The sequence below is a fragment of the Plectrocnemia conspersa genome, unplaced genomic scaffold, assembly GCF_051122295.1.
Source record: "Plectrocnemia conspersa isolate PC_06_02 unplaced genomic scaffold, ASM5112229v1 ptg000012l, whole genome shotgun sequence".
Taxonomy (NCBI): Eukaryota; Metazoa; Arthropoda; class Insecta; order Trichoptera; family Polycentropodidae; genus Plectrocnemia; species Plectrocnemia conspersa.
Window position 1 is genome coordinate 28,674,426 of NW_028277176.1, and position 18,404 is coordinate 28,692,829.

Consider the following 18,404-nt stretch of genomic DNA (forward strand, 5'->3'; position numbering starts at 1 on the left):
TAGATTTAAAAATGACTTAAATTGCATCTGATCCACCGGTACCCAAAAACTTAGAACTAATGTAAGAACTTTATCTAATCATATTAGTTCTAACCCAACCTGACTTAAGATAATAGAATTCAAGCTTAATTGGATTAGACACATGTTTTATGTAACTAAACGTATGTATTAAAAGTTATCTTGATCTTATCACATGAACTAAATATAAATAGCTAACAAGTAAACTATTCAAACTATGCCTAAAATATCATGAACTAACTAAACCCTTATTGTATAAAAATAAATATTAAATACATTTATATAATACAAAGCATTTTAATCTACATTAAAATAAGTAGGATAACAAATCAGTGCACGAAGTGGACTCAGCAAATATGCGATGTAGTCCCACACATTATTTGCTTTATTAAAACAAAGGGCTTCGCGGCTGGCAAAATGTAACATGATCAATGAAAACTCATCCACAAGAACAAACAAAATCGATCTCAATTGATAGAAGCCTAGTAATTAAAGCCCAGATTCGGCCCTGGCGGCTATTTACGATACGTTCGACTGTGGCCGAGTTCTCGAAAGGCTGCTGCGGTCTAAAATCTTTATTATTCCGAAGGCATCTCGCAGTGTTTGGTCTCGAGTGTTTGCCACGACGCCGGGGCTCTTTTGCCCCATTTCCAGGCTTTTATCCCCCGACGAGAGGGTTTAGTCCGCCCCCGGGGGATGAAAATAATAAAATCCAAATGTATTCCCTGCGAGTGCGTAGATACCCATATAGCGCGTCACTTTCATTGCGTCCTCTGTAAATGATTGCCGACGTATTTTATAAACGCTTAAGAGTATTATCAGCGAAGAGGAGGTATAAACGTGTATTATATAAAATGTAGCGAAAAAAGATTGTATACATGCGACGAGTGTGTTTAATGGATTAAGAAAAAAAAATGGGCTCTCGAGTGAGAATCGTTATAATAAGAATAATCCTTGGCGAGACAGTAAAAAAATGTTTTAAAAAATATATACATTAAATATGTTATAGCGTTTGTATCGCTGTTCTCGTAAAAGTAAAGGTAAATTCTAGGTAAACAAAATACCTTAGTCGCAAATAAATATTTTCTGCGAATACAAAGCTTTAAAAGGAAAAAAATTATAATGTTTCAATTACAATTGCTTTTGTGTTTTTATTTGCCGTTTTTTTATTAAATATAAACATTCTGAATATGGATAATGTAAGTTCAAACCAGGAACTAAAATAAAATGAATAATTTGATTAAGAAAATACGTACCAGAGCCAAAAAAATATTATTTAAAAATAAAGCGGATGCCATTTGGTCCTGCAAATTTAACTTTAACCCTTTTGTATTACATAAGACTGACACATCTACAGAGAATTCAATTTTCTATGTAGATCCTAGGAAGTTCATAGGAAGCAGCATTGTGCCTGTTCAATACGTGGATGGGTGACACTAATTAACATTTGCATCGACAAAATTAATTTAATTCTTGTTATATTTTAATTTATATTTTAATTATTATTAAAGTCAAAATTTTAATGAAAATAACTAGCGCATAAATTTAGACGTGTGCTTTCTTTTAGGGTATTATGTAAAATGTGAAAAAATATATGCTTTGTAATGGCTATTGATGTGTTACAAAAGATTATCGATAAGGCTTCTAATAAGTATACGTTCACAAAAATTGTCTAACAAAGTGGAATTGTGCTCAACTAACATATTTTTTTTCTGTTGTACATTGTGTATGAATTCAACAAATATAGAACAATGTTGCTAATAGAATTTTAAAAGTATCACTTTATTATTTTTCTGAAACAGTTTAAACCCCCCAATAACACGGTAAATTATGAAAGTGCTATTTGGATGCCCGCTACTTTATGTGTGAGAGAGCCAAAGGCAGGATTTCTTACCTCACGTACGTATTGTAAAAAAATATAAATTTTTTCTAGTCCCTCAACTACATGCACCCAAATAGCACATCCCCAATTTACCGTGTTATTGGGGGTCTACTATATATTATTTATCTAAAAAAAAAATCCATTTTTTGGTAGATTATTGTGATTAAATAATAAATTATTGATTAAATTGTTTTATTTATTCTACTTAATATTCTTAATCTCTAACATATATTTTTTAGTTTCTAATTTTCATATACTATTTTTGAAAAAAATAAAACTAAAATTAGTATGAAATTTCAATAAGTATTTTATAGTACCCCAACTACACGCACCCAAATAGCACTATTATATGAAATGATACAACTAGGTTTGAGATAAAACGGTTTTTGACACAATAACTGCCTTAGTTTTAATCAAATTGCCTTAACACTAGATTAAAAAATAGATATTGCAAATATCTAAGGTAAGTTTTTTAATAACCATTGAACGCCACCTTGTTTTATTATAGCGTTTTTTTTGCAAAAGAATTTTTATTTTTAAGATGCAAAATAATATATATTTTCATTTTGAACAGCCGTTCTTTTTCAGCAAAAATATTTCCAAGTCAAAAAAATTGAAACTACAGCAGATACTGTGTCCTAAGAATACGATATATAGAATATATTATAAATACAAATTAATTTAAAAAAAAAAAAAAAAATTTATTTAAAAAAATTATAGAATAGTTTTGCCCTATCTATTTTTTTTTTAAATTTTTATTTGTTTTTATAGCCCCTATTTTGAAACAATAAGTTAAGCTTAGCTAATATATTTCAAATAATCGTCAATGTTTCTTATTAAATTCACTGATAATAAAAAAAATTCAAACGAATGAAATAAATGCTTTATTTTACATTTATATTTTTCATTGATTAAACTTTATTATTTATATTTAATTTTTTTACGAATAAGTCTAATAGAGACGTCTATTTTTTCCTAATTTAGTTAAAAACACGCTTTTTACGAGCACATTATATATGAATTCGCGCTGGTGACCCGATTCGGCTGGCCGTTATATTAGGTGCATGGCGTGGAAAGAGTTAGGATATGCTTAAGCTGCTAATTTATGAAAAGGTTTTTTAACCTCTGCAGAAAATAATTGCAATATACAAATTATAGATATATCTGATTTTTATTTACCAGAATATTATTTAAAGCCAACACTGTAATAGTGTTCATATATACAGGCTTGGCAATAATAATGGGGCACCGCAATAAATGTGTTACATCTTAAAAATTCGTGAAAATATAAATAAAAAACCGATCTAAATTGCTTAAAGTGTCTTAAGCATATTTTTAACATGTAGTAGGCTCACCCTTAGGCTTAATTACATATTAATTATTAAATAGAAAAAATTAAAACGATAAATAAAGGCTGAAATCACGCAACTGAACCTAAGCGATACTGAACAATTAGACCTGCAATCCCTTTTTAAAATTTAAGTGAGTAATTAAAAAGGATAAATTCCTTTATATAGTTCTAAAACTACCAGCTAAAATATTTCGGTCAGACTATGCACTTGTAAAGAGCTACACACCATTTCAAGGGGTGCCCCATTATTATGGCCAAGACTGTATTATATATATGAAAAGTTTTCTTCGGCTGACGTGCGTTTTTCTGACAGTTTTATATTTTAAGTTATGAAAACCATTTTATATAATATAACAAATCAAATTTTAGGAACCACCGGATCAAAAAAATTCTGCAGTATCAGTTTACTTTAAATCAGAAGTCGGTAACCTACGGCCCTGCGGCAAAATGTATCTGGCCCATAGTCCCCAAGCGAAATATGATATCGCTCTTAGCCCGCGGTGTCAATAATATAATTCTATAAGAATAAGAATGTGATATTTATACTAAACAGTTATAAGTAGGAAAAAACGGGGTTTAACCATATTTGTTATATGTAAATGTTAATGTATTTACATTTTATATAATTATTGAAAATATTTTTATTTGCTGGTGTTATGCTCTGCACGTGTATTTTATTAAGTAAATATAGTTTAGTTACTACATTTAAAACTTGTAAATAATTTAAAATGCTTTCCTAATTCGAGAGTAAATATTGTAATTAAAAAAAATACTTGAGCTAACAATACATTTACCGCACAGAGCAAAAAAGTAAAAATAAGAATGTGCATGTGTATTAAAGGTAGTCGTGAAAAATTGTATATAAATTACCGACAAGAAAACACAGCTGTCAAAAATTATCAAACAAAGTATATTTTTTCTACGCTATATGTTTGTAAGTAATGAAAAATAAGATTTGTGCCATATAAAAAATGGAACGTTTGAGGTAATGTATCTACAAAAAATCTCGCTAAAAGTATTTCAGTATATTACATTAGATACAATATCCTTTCCTGAAAAATCAGGGGGAAAAAACAAAAATATGTATTAACTGTCAATGCGATTTTACACTTTTTAAAATACTGGTAATTATAGAAGCTTGGATGAATAGAAGCAGAGACTAATTGAGAGCCAATCGCATAAGTGTCTAGCTCTACCCTTTGTGAAAGTTTAGATTTCAAGATAGCCTTACATTGTGCGAGAGTCCGATAATTACAATGAATACTCGAAACAAGGATGAAAGTTTTTTTCTAGATGCTTTGAAGCTAATAAATTTAATTATTTAAAAGCTTTTTATTGTAAATATAGCTTTTGAAATTTCATCGCTTGAAAAAATTTGTACATCATGGCCAAATAGGCCTTGATATTTTTGTTAAATAAAAGTTTTTGGATATAAATTAGCAAAATATATTGTTATATTTTAAACTCCACTAATATTTTTTTTTTCGTTATAACCAGACTTTCAGTCAAATCTGTACAAACTGGGTAAATAAGTATAAAACATCAGAGTAAAAGTCTGTTAATTAATAACATCTATATTATTAATTAAAAATTAATATGTGTATTTTAATTTATTATCAACAGATCGGTTTTAAATATTAGCACATTTTACTTGAACCCGCGGCCTCTGGGTTTTAAGTCAAGACCTTACGAACTACGCTATTTCGACTTTAATATGGACAAATAACTGATCTTGTATTTTTAAGATAAGTAAAAAATCACGCAGTGAGCGGAAAAAATGGTCTGTAATTGTGTAAAAACAACAACAACAAATTAAATTAGTTTTTTATATTTTTAACAATGGCTTAAATATTTTTTACAATGTAAAAAATATTAAAAAAAATTAAATCTCTCTAGATAGCAATCATCTGAGAAAATTAAGTCAAATTAAGACATACGGTCGGATTTAATACTATTTTATATAATAATTTTCTTCTCGAATGTCATATTCTATTAGGTAGATTTTATAATAGCAATTTTTAAGCAGGCAATTAGAACTAATACTTTATCAAATAAATGATATACTTATTTATTATATATAGTTTTTTTAACTATACTACAACTAAGTCACGCGGTTAGATCGACATTTCTTGAGGCCTTACAACTTTTTAATTTTTAATTTACCATTTTTCAACGCAGCAAAAGCTGCCATAATAAACCTTGACTTAATATTTAAAGTTTCATTAAACGGCGGAGGAGCGCGCTTAAAATTGAAATACTCTGGGGGAAATAATTCAAAAGGTCGTAAAATTTTCCGAGTGGACCATTTAGCGTTTTACTACTGCAACATTGAAAACCTCTCCGAAAGACGTGCATAAAGAAACACCGACTCTTCTTGGGAGAAGAGAAGTTGAACTATCAGCGAAGACCAACCATGTGGAACAAATATAAACAAACACTTACCATGGATATGTTCGAGTAGCAAACGCCCTTGTCAGAGCAATCTTGGTTGTCGCCGCAGTTGTCGGACTTGACCGTTACTTTTAACCTCACACATTGAGAGCCCCAACTCTCTGAGACCACTGTGAACAAAAAAAAACAAATTTAGTCTAATTTTTACGCATCAATTTATGATAACTGTATATGATCAGTTAAAACGCATGATATTTAATCACATTTTTTTGTTAATCAACAAACACATATTATATATCTTAGACCAATAATAACTTTTTTTCAGCTCCGTCAGATCTTCATACTATATATTCCGTTCCACTTCAATCCCCATTCCCAAAAGTTAGTCTTTTTATGTTTTGAGTAACCCAAGTTTAGCTGGGTTTAACCGTCGATTCAAAGCGAAACCCCGCCACTTCTGGTCGTAAAAGAGTAACGACCATATCGAGGCGTTCGCAAATTTTCAGTTAGCAAAATAGAAGCAAAAACACACATATAAAAAGTCGGTGTCGCCCCTTTTATCCGCGTTTTAAAAACGCTCCAATAAAAATATACGAGCGGATAAAATTACGCCGCGAATTGTGACAATAAAATTTTACTACGTGAAGAGCGAGGGAGAAAGCTGAAGAAATAGTGACACAGGTGCCTACGCCCCTGTACACTTGTAACGCGACGATGAAAGCCTAGAAGCAGTCTTTCAAAACTTTTTATGTCTGGGATCGCGGTTCAACTTTATCGCTCGGCAACGGAGCAACGCAAGAAAATAATGACGACTGAAGAATAAAAAAGCGACCCTCGATGGCTTGAAGTACAACGGCAGCTTAGTGCTTCTTTTCCCTTTTGACTTTTTATATCGAAAATAGGATTAGATACCAAAATTCCTTCCTTTCTCAACGCTCCTCGTGGGTAAAGATCCTGAGCAAAAATCACCACTTGTATTGATTTCTTTGTCATACATTGTCCAACCTTTCACTCAGATTTGAGCGCTTTTCCTAGTATTTGTAATTTTATTAAAATTACGTCAACACACAACGTAGAAAAAAGACTGGTTAAATGCCAGAATCCCGAATTTCTACTCCTAGAACAGAGTTATGTTATACATTTCATACTTAAGCTTTAGATTATGGAAAGACAATTACAATAGACACGTATTGCGCTTACCTAGGTCGTTTGAAAAAGCTCTGATCATAAAAAACTTATCCTTTGAAAGCAATAAAGCACGTTTCATAAAAAAATATCAGATTTTTTCTCTTTCCTAGCAGATATTGTCCTAAATGTATTGTTTAATTTTAGATTATTTAAACAAAGTATATAATAAAAGAAATAAGAAATGACACTGAATCACTTATTGGTAATAAAAATGTATTACTTTTTCGTATCGGAAATGTAAAACAGGACTAAAATTAGTACATGTATAATTACTTAAATCCTTTAACTTGCAACTAATAAAACGCCTTATAAAACAACTGTTCAATAAATATAATAATATAGTATATAATTCTTTAAATAGATTTTAGAAACAGGACAGTTTTTCTCTGACTAAAATGATTTTCATTAAAAAATATTACAAATCTTTAAACCTAATGGCATAACACATTTATGGAAAAATTGTTGGGCTCAACATTAACAAATCCAAAATAATGCAATTTTAAAATCTTTTAATAAAATATACACCTCAAACCGGTCGATAGCGCCATTCAAACCGTACGTGACAATAGATGGATACATTATAATACCCATTCGAAATTTTGTTTTATTATATATTGTATCGACATCACTTTTTATATTTTTACTTCTATAAATGCATTACAATAGCGTTACAAACTAGTGTCAGACTTTTCATATCTGTGTATTTAAAAAAAAAAAAAAAATTATACGAATTTATACAAAAAAATAAAATTAAAGTTGACATACAATATTTTGTATTTACCTAACAGAAAATATTTGTGTTCAGAATTATCTGCAAATGATATTGCTACATAAAATAATTACCATATAAGCATTGTTTTCTCAAGCCAATTACTGTTACATTGAGCGGCTGTCAATATCATCAAGGCGAAAGGAAAATTAATTAAAAATTGAAGCCATTTGCATAGTATATATGTGTTTATGCTTTTATAATATACAACATTGCATTGAGCATTTTTATACATAAAAATGTGACTAAATAAATTGCATTAAATTTGTTTAGTTACATTTTCAATCAAATTGACATGATCTCTTGAATCGAGAAATGTATATTAATTGCCACAAAAATTACTCGTATTAAAATAATTTTATCACAGCTATTTAAATTATTTTTTACAATAACGTTAAAATAATAAAAAATCACATTTCAAGTGCACATTTTTTATGTTTTTAGTGAAACAGGTGGCAAACTTTGAGAAATATATTATAGATAAATGATTCGTATACTTTGGCCAATGCCGATAAAATCGACACATTCATAATCACCTATATATGTATGTATATAAAGAGACATGCATATGTAACATTTCATTCATCTAAGGAATAATTTATTTTCAACGAATGGTTCAAAGCAAACAACAGCGAATCGGGACCTGTAATCCTTTCAATATACAGCTGGAATTAAATCATCTGTATATGTCACCAGCTTAAAATTGAATGCGTAAATCGAAAATCTGTGCATTGAAGCACATTTATTCATTTAAAGTACTGACAACTATTGTTGTTAATAAGATACCGTATCAGAGAATTATGCACTGACTTACAAATAATAAAATTTATTAATTAATAAATAATATCTCATTACATATATAGTAAGAAAAATAAATAATACATTGAAGTATATATTTGTGTAAGAGATTATCTATATATTATGTATATTATTATGAATACCCTTTTCGGGCTTAACAAGTATATTTATATCGTGTTTATTCTGTACAACAAACACAGCAGATAGGAAATGTCTTTGCCGCTGTATACATACGTTTTTCTCACACATTGTCCGCACGATATTATTTTTGCAATAACACACAGTTTCTCAAAGCAAACATCAACAGCCTTGATGTTGTTCAATTTCGATAGTAAGGTCTCCTACCAATAATATCGCACAGTTTGTCGAAATGGGAAAGGACAAAAGTGTGCACTCGGTCATTTTTCTTTACCCTCGCAAAGGAAAATTCTCCGCAACAATGGACGCCAGTTTTATTGAGCCACTCAGTAGCAATAAAAAAATAGCATCCATGGAACAAATACTAAAGTCTGTTTAACTAAAACGGGTTCAACTCGCCGATAATAGCCCGATATTGTTTGGTTAAGTAACGTGTGTAGCATGTATATGGACAACGACCAATTGAAAATTCTCTAGCGACATTAAAAGCAACTATCATTGTCCTAGGATTCAATGGAAATACTTTAACGGGCTGTTGTAAAAGAATAACGTGGTCAAGCGGCTATAAGTTGAGTTAATGCTTGTTTGCGAATTAGTTTAGAGCTTAATGGTAATGCGTATTTTTATTTTTGCACTAAAACAAATATAATTTTGGATATTAAACGATATATGTGAGTCTGTTAAAAATGAGTATATTTTTATAAGATTTATAAATACGACACAAATGTAGCTATAAGGATTATTTAATCCCTGCATCAAATTTTACAACTAAATGATTTTTTTTACTGGAATTTTTTTAGAAATATCACTATTTTAATTTATTATTTTTATCAATTGTATTTTGTAAAATAGTGCTAAAAATAATTTGTGATTTTTTATTTACCGGTTTCACCCTGCTCAGAACTGGAAGCCGAGATTTCGGAATCATTTTTCTGTCGTATTTTTTCGTTCAAGGAAGATATTTTGTTGATTTCTATTTCAACTGCTTTCTCCTTAGATCAAACAAAAGATTTTTTATATGATAAATGCCTTGGGAGTTCTTGTCCATTCAGCAAAAAATAACCGATTTTTCCACTTGAATGGAAAATGGTTCTGATTTTTTTTCTAACCAGAACCCTTCCAATTTTTCTGAAACTTCTCTTACATACGGAATGCGTTCATTTCTAATGAAGTTACATGTATCTACGTTTTTTTAATTTTTTTTTGTATCCATTAGTCTCAAGGACTTTATCAACTATTCTGAGCTCTTGAGTTCAAATCTCTGAATCTGCAGTTTTTTTCTCTGTCGTAAAGCGATGCAGCCACCGATCTCAGTCATGGGGTGATGATGCGATTTGTCTCGTAGATAACTGTTAGTATGAGTGATTTTCATAAAAACTGTGTGTCCTGAGGAACCATCTGGTCTGCGTGTTATTACGTATATACCTAATAAAAGGAGAGATTTATATTATATTTTTATGTATCCCTTTTTTGAATTCTAACAATTTTTCAGCTTTACTAATGTTCGGACTAGGTGGCTTCGCTTCACGTAGGATTCTGCAGATTTCTTCTTTTATCTCAGGCTTAAGACTTTCTATGCCTGCTTCCACGTTGCTGATTCTTTGCACGGGATACGTGACGGAGCAATAGTAAAATTTAGTTGTGAATTCTTCATCTCTAATTGTTTCTCAGTTAGTTGATTAAATTTTTGATGTAGACGTTCATTTTTTTTTGTTGCAATTTATTGGTGTGACGAATTGAAGAAGAATCTATAATATTCCAGTAAACACAATTTTAATATAATATATTTCATTTCTGACGTATTTCGTGGCGAAGAAGTATGGTTTTTTCTTGCACTGTTTTAATTAAGCCGATCACATTTATCCCGACAGTTTAATAAGAACTCAAGATCACATTTTACTTCGGTACACTTAACTCTTGAGTTCTTGAACAGTTATTATTTTTTTATAAATGTCCTCTCCATAAAAGTAAATTATATTAGATTTTAAATTGTTATCGCGTGAGCAATATTGGCTACGGATGCCATCGCGATTCTCGGAGACTAACTGCCGCTCTAGTCCTCGACCTGGTCATGTGGGAGTTCACCGGTGTTGCCACTTTTTTCGTCATCGCAAAATGTCACAATGTATGTACACTCAAATTCTAGGTGTATTATTGTCGCATTAATAGTAAAAACAAAAATATTTATGCGCGTTTCTTAAACAAACATTGTGTAAAAACAGAAAAGTACCACTAAAAAAACACTAAATGAGCCGTTGATTTTGAAAGTGGGGCAAGTCCATTTTGTTGAAAAAAGAGTTAAGGCTAATTTTTATTAAAAATTATTTTAAAAATTCTGTTTTTAATCAATTTAAAAATTTTAATAGTAATTTATTTTGGTCAATGATATTAATTTTTTGTTGATTTTGAAAGTGAGGCAAATCCACTCAAAATAAAATATTTTAATAAAAATTGATAAGCGTGCTATTTTAGTTTTTAGAGTTCTACAGACTAATGGTTTTACAAAGTGTGCTAAGAGAAAAGTGCGATCGATAAATTAGAAGGAAACGCAAATGACTTGCAGTTTTAAATATTATTTAAATACCAAAGAAGCAAAAATTTTAGTAATGAAAAGATTTTTTTAGACACATTTGATATATATAAAGGAAGAATGGACCGTGCTCACAATCCAAAAAAAATTTGCAATAGATTTTCGTAGTAGAATTGAACGTTTCTCTAGAAAAATCAATTCGGAAGAAGTAAAACGCGTGAAGGAACGCATTGAGAGTTTTCCCAATCAGAAAGCCATTATACAAGGTCTCACAATCCAAATAGAAAGTATTTAAACTTTGAATTGAATATATTAAAAATGTAAAATTTATACGTTGATAAATTTAAGGAAAATAACACAAGTTATGTTAAGGAAAAAATTTATGGAAAATTTAAACAAAGAATTTAATTTGCGTTTTCATTATCCACGTAAAGAGAGATATCAAAATCCGATTCGCTCAACATGAAAATTAAAACGTCACGCAATATTGAAGAAAAAATAAATCTGATAAAACAACATAAACTTCCTTTAAAAGATGGCGAACTAGCTAGAAAAGTCTTACAAGAAGGTAAAGCGCTAGTCTTAAGAAAACCCGGGAAACTATTTTGCTTTTACATTTCATTTGCAAAAAGCACAACCATACTATAAATGAAACATGTATGTTTTAAATCAAGGTTTTCATGATTTACATGATGATGAAATTCATATGTAAACCTGGAATGAACCAACTGGATCCAGAGGATCACAAGAAGTAGCTTCTTGTTGTTTAAAACATTTACAAAATGTGACAACTCAAAAACATGTTATCGCTTATAGCGATATTTCCACTGGCCAAAATAGAAATATAAAGTTGGATTTAATGTAGATGAAAATATTTGGTCAAGCGATAAAAGATAGATAATATTGAACATTCATTTTTGCCAAATGATCGCGATTTTGGTTTGTAGAAATAGCTATTCGAAAAACCAATTTTCTGTACATTTCCGACGATTATTGTAAATTAATACAAACATGTCGCAAGCAAAACGAAAAGTGAAGACTTTTGAACCAAACATCTGGATGATGCAATTTTACTACACAAAACGAAAAGTGAAGACTTTTGAACCAAACATCTGGATGATGCAATTTTGAAAAGTACCTAAAAATATCAACTAGCTGAAAATCTTCATGATATGAGTTTAAAGAAATGCACCGTATGAATTACATTATAAAACATCAATCGATAGTGATTCACAATTTAAGACTATTGATTTATCGACAAAACGGGGCAGGCCAAAGATTTTAGATAAAATAAGATTGCCACCTTTAAATGGAAAAACTAGGCCTATTACCGAAGAGAAATATAAAGATTTGATCGATTTATTGCCTTATATAAAAAAACCATACATCATGGGTACTTCAAAAACTAAAATAGAATAGTAAAGAAATAAATTATTCAATTTTTTCTAATTACAATTAAACTCTTGAAAACAGGAAATCAACATTTTCATAAAATCCTTGTTTTGAAAGTGAGGTAAGTACATTGAGCCATATTAAAAAAATATTTTTTTAATAGGGCTATTAAAAAAATATTTTTATCGCTAATATAGTATTTGCATATAAAATTTTATTAAAAATGACTTGCCCCACTTTCAAAATCAACGGCTCACATATAAATAAAAAATATATTTTTACTTCAAGGTAATAAATATTTTCATTTAAATCGCCTATTTATTATACATAAATTAAATTAATCTTTAAATATATAGACAATATATACTTTGTTTGAAATCATGAGATAATTATTATTATCACGATTCTGTACAATAACGCACGATAAATTATTGATAATGGAAATATAGCTACTATTTTTGCCTAATTTACATAATAGTTTGGCGGACGGATCAGATACCGATTGAGTTGGTGCAGTATAAGTTTTTTGAATAACATGCTGGAAATTTAATATAATGATGCAAATGATCGGCGGACGAAGCACCGCCGGTCATAGTCGTTTCATAAAAGTCCGCCAGTGAACGTATTACCCTACGCTGCCGACACTGCAGTATCACTAAAGAATATATCTAAGTGATTAAAGCATTTTATACACACATATTTTTAAATAATCCAGTTGATGTTGGTGAAATAAATAAATATAATCTAGAGCGCTAACGTATTTTATCATTGTTTATAACATAAAAAAATAATGGTTATTTTAGTTTTTCTACTTTAAATTTCAACCTGACATAAATTTGTCCTGAAATAATGATCGCGGCATAAAATGAAGCCTTTTATGAAACCGGGGTCTGGGGCAACACACAGTAATTTGCAAAAGCACTCGACGTCTGCGGGCCAAATAACTCACCTCAACGAGGGAAGACTATGGGACAAACTTCCCAAATGGGATTCGGAGGTTTGACGAATAGTTTAAGTTCCCACTTGGCCCACATGTGCGAACAATGCTCGGTGTGTGTGGGTGTGTGCGAAACTTTCACGTTTCTCCGCTTCGCAACAATTACGCCGCCAACCATATAACAATACGGTTCGCCAGCTATTGTTATAATTTATTGGATGCATATTCCTTGTTTTATTACAAATGATTGCTAGGAATTTAATAGCGGTTTAATACCTTCAAATTTATATACATATGTATGTATGTATGTATATTCTCAGCTAATAATCTATTTTATTATTTTAAATAAGCACATTTAGAATTGCTACCTTACACTGCAAGTAATTCTATTTATAAGATGTCTGGTGAGAATAGTGGATGAAGTGATTTTCGCGCATTTTGTTGCAAGAGAATCGGACCTTTTTGATTGACCAATTTGAAGAACGGATTGTTATGTTATTTCGATATTTTAACAATAAGTTTCAGCTGTGATGTTTTTGCTAAGATTCGATTTTTTTAGTATATTATACCGAGCACGAACTATTAAAATATGTTATCGTAAAATAATCGCAGGAAAAAAATTATAACGGCGATTTTGTTTGTTTTTATTCAGCCCGTGCGGCACTCATTTTTCAAGCTTTTTAATTTTTATAGCCATTTTAAGCGGTTTAAAGCTGGTAATCTGAAACACCCAAGCTCTAGAATTATTTATGTGATTCTGATTCAACAAACGACTTTTATAGTTATGAACTTAAAAAGGACATTATATTTTTTAGACGTACCTTTACTAAAGAATTATTTAACTGTACGAGCATTTTCTGTTGCACTTATAGCCGTTATAAACTCACTGAATTAATTGCATAATTAAATACACTACAGATCTAAAAATGCAACTTGAAATAATATTATCACAAACACAGTGTAATGAAATCGTAATTGAAAAAAATGAAATAACAACAAAATCCAAACAACTTATTATGACTGTAACACTGAAAATAAGATTGTTTTCTACACGTCAATGCGCTAAGAAATTTATTTATTTAATATTCAGTATTGCTAATAACTTACTTGCTAAGGCCAAGTCTATATAATTGTATGACGTTTAAGGCTAGGAGAATTGGTTAACGGCCAACGGTTATTAATAAGTGCATAATGATTTTAATTTAGATGATCTAGTAAGCTTGCAAAGTAAACGTTTTATATACAATAAACTAGAAATAATATCGAGTCTATCTTTGAAGCAAAATCTATAAAATAAGCAACAACAACCTGATCAGATACAAAATAAACACATAATAAGTAACTAATTTGTTTTAACATACTAATGTCATTCAATAAGTGTTTCTCAAAGGTAATATTTTCAATTAAAAACTTAACAATGAAAGAAGATTTACACAAATTGTTGATTATGAAATCTTCAAAAGCTTCTAATTTTTAAAAATGGCATTTTTTTAATTTGTTTGAATATTATTCATATTTATTAAAATATATTGATAATGAAACTTTAATATAAATACTTTTATTAAACCACATCTTTTTATTTAGGCTTATAAAATTTAACCTTTTACTAAAAATTAAAATTATCTTTAAATGAGTTCTATATTTATTCATAGAAATGAAATAAATAATCATACAATTAGTTTTTTTTTAAATTTGTTTAAAAATAAAAAATATATATAATATTGCAATAAAACCAGATTATCTTATATTTGTGGCAAATTCATGCAGTAAAGCATTATTAAAGTAAATAAAAAAATTCAGTAAAAATTTTTTTTATATATAAAAAAATGCAAATATTTAAAGTGAAATTCTATCAGAACATTTTTAAGTAATAAACTTGTACTTTGATCAAAAATATTTAAACGTGAAATAAATTATCTTATTATTGTGGCAATTTAATATTGAAAATAGCCATAAGATATTAGTTAAAATCTATTTCCTACATTTATAACTAACACAAAATTATTTTATAATTAAAGATAATCATTTGAAAAAATACACTACTTTCATCAAACATATTTTAAAACTACTCTTTGTGGCAAATAAATGTTATACAGTGTTATTAATGTTGGTAAAATATTATAGTGAAAATATAATAATTTCATTTAAAAATAATTCAAAGACATTGTATATTTATAGGCGAATTCTCGCAAAACCTCTAAAATAATAAATTTGTACTTTTATTTTAATTATTTTAATAATAAATGAGCTATTTTATTTTATTAGCAATTAAATAATAATAATTAATTATTTAAAATATATTTTCAACATTTAAAGATAAAGAGTAAAATTCTGAAAATATATCTGAATATAATAAATTTATATTTGATCAAAAATATTTTCATATTATTTTTTATATTATCTTTGTAGCAATTTGCTGCTGTAACGTATTATTTAAGTAAGGATAAAAAGTAGAAATAAATCTTATACATTAAAAAATAATGCAAATTTAGTTAATATAATACATAGAAAAAAATTCTCATAGTACCTCAGAAATATAAAACTTGTACTTTTATTATACTTATTTTCATTAGATTTGTATACAATTTTTTTTTAAAATACATTATTTTATAGTAAAATTACGATAGAGCCTCTAAAATATAAACTAGTATTTTTATAATAAAATTATGTTATATTTGTGGAAAGTTAATATTGTACAGTTATATTTCAGTCAATTAAAATTTTTAGTTGCACTCTATTTTATACATTAAAAAAAGGCAAACTCTAAAATAATAAATCGGTTCTTTCATCATAACTATTTTCCTAATAATCCAGGTATGCTATATTAGTGAGAAGTTTTTGTTGCAGTGTACTTAAAGTAGGTAGCAAAATATTGTAAAAATAAATTTTATTTATTAAAAAAAATGCAGAACTAATTCATATAATGTTATATTTAGAATTTAAAGCTTGCAAAACGATTCATAATAAAAAAAATTATAAATTAACAATAAAATAATATTAAATACTATTGCTGAGGAAAAGTAATTTTGTATTAAATTATTATTTAAATTGTAAATTTGTGAAAAATATTATAATAAATTAACATAGACCTAATAAAATATAATAAAAATGTCTAAAAACATTCCCAATTATATAAATATAAAAACTATAATAAAATTAACACCTTACACTACTGTTTCACAAAAAAATGTTTATATTAATTTTGCTTTTTAAATAGCTTGATTTTTAAATTGTTAAAAGTGAAATTTTCTTCACAAAGGTATAATTTAATTCTAGCAATGTAATTTTAAACAGCAGATTATTGTAATTTGTAACCATAAAAATTCGATATTCAATATCAATATCGACATAAAAATGTATAGTAAAATAATAAGAGATTTCGCCTAATATTACCTATAAATTAGATTATTTTTTTAACCATAAACAACACACAGCTTCTTATTTAATAGTAAATAAAATATTTTATTAATAATTCATATGAACATATACAATTAATTTTCAATTAAAAAAAATGATATTTCTAAATAATACTTATACATTAAAGCTAAAAATAATATTTATTTATAAAATCTACAATGAAAGAATATTAAACTTAAGCTGGATAATAATGACAATCTAATAGTCTTAAAAGTTATTGATTTTTAAGCCAAAATTGTACAAGATTCCAAAACTTGGCGCAAAAGTTCTAACCTCGCTTCCAAAAGTGTTATATAAAAGTTCTAATCTTATTAAGATTAAATGGACAAGTTTCCAAAACAAAAATCTTGAACACAGATTAAAGTCTAAAAGCTCAACGATTAAAATATAAAGGAATAATAGCCAAAATGTATAGCTTTCAACAAATATATCAACTTAAACAAGATTTAAGTCTTTAAGGTTGAAGATTTTTAGATACCAATAATAAAATCGCAATTAGTATACGATTGTACAATCATGATTTATTGCTTTAATGACTACGTTCGAAAAACAAAAGTTGTTAATAACAATGTGAAACTTCTAGGTTACTAAAAGAAAAGTTTAGAATTCTAGGCACGAAAAAGTTAATAGCTTAAATATATATGTATAACAATTGCGTTTTTATATAAAATATATGAGCAATCACAGACACTCGTACGAAGTCTTTAGATTCCAAACACATCATTAAGATGTTACAAAAACATTAAACATCTTGAAAGATTACGTTGAAGGGATAGGTATCATTAATCATGACTTTTTGCTTCTATTGTGGTGTAAAAATTGAACGATAGAGTTTATAAAGAAAGTAAACTAAGCGCTTGTGAAAAAATAACAATAGCGATACTAAAATATCTCGAATAAACATAATACTACATCACGGTTTTAAAATGTTGTATTATATCTTGTAGTGTTAATATTTTGTATAATAAGGTTTAAAGGCAAAATTCTATTTAAATTGCTCTTGGAATTGTTCGTATAGAACATTTCGAGTGGAAACTCAACAGATGCTGCTTGCGCGACGATCTGTTTCTTGTTTTCGGTAAACATAGTACACAACAAAATCGAATTGCAAATTGAAATTAACGAAATCCATTGTGTGCTTTAATTCGATTCGGCTTCGCAATATTCGCATTGTTTACATACGAATTGTTTAAACGTTGATAAACTCCGCCTCTCGCGTTTTGCCAGAGAGCTTTGCTGTACGATCGATTCGAGAATTATTATAAACTTTGACATTTTCAGTTATTTGCCAGATTGAATTTTGATTATATTTGTATTTTGAGGGCGGAAAAGTTTTTACTCAATACAATACAATACAATAACACTTCATTATCAAATATTAATGACAGTATACGTATTTTTTAAAGGCAGTCAATAACTAAAATAATTTGGTTAATCTCTAGTTATTCGAGATTTCTTAGACACACACAAAATGTGTTCATGCTTAAAAAAAAACGGTTATGATGATCACTATAATTACGCACAGAGTAAAACATATAGTTTAGTGCGCATCCTTTCCAAACAAAGAGTAGTTTTCAGCGTAGTGATTTAGGT

General features: G+C 28.4%; 1 protein-coding gene across 1 annotated transcript in view; it reads right to left on the bottom strand.

Annotated features, from left to right (window-relative positions):
• wry (delta and Notch-like EGF repeat containing weary) overlaps positions 1–18,404 on the bottom strand; it is a 236,044-nt gene that overhangs the window by 72,498 nt on the left and 145,142 nt on the right. Inside the window, exon 5 of the mRNA XM_088200754.1 lies at positions 5,694–5,812. Coding sequence (XP_088056880.1) covers positions 5,694–5,812 — 119 coding nt within the window. The remainder of the gene's footprint in view (positions 1–5,693; positions 5,813–18,404) is intronic.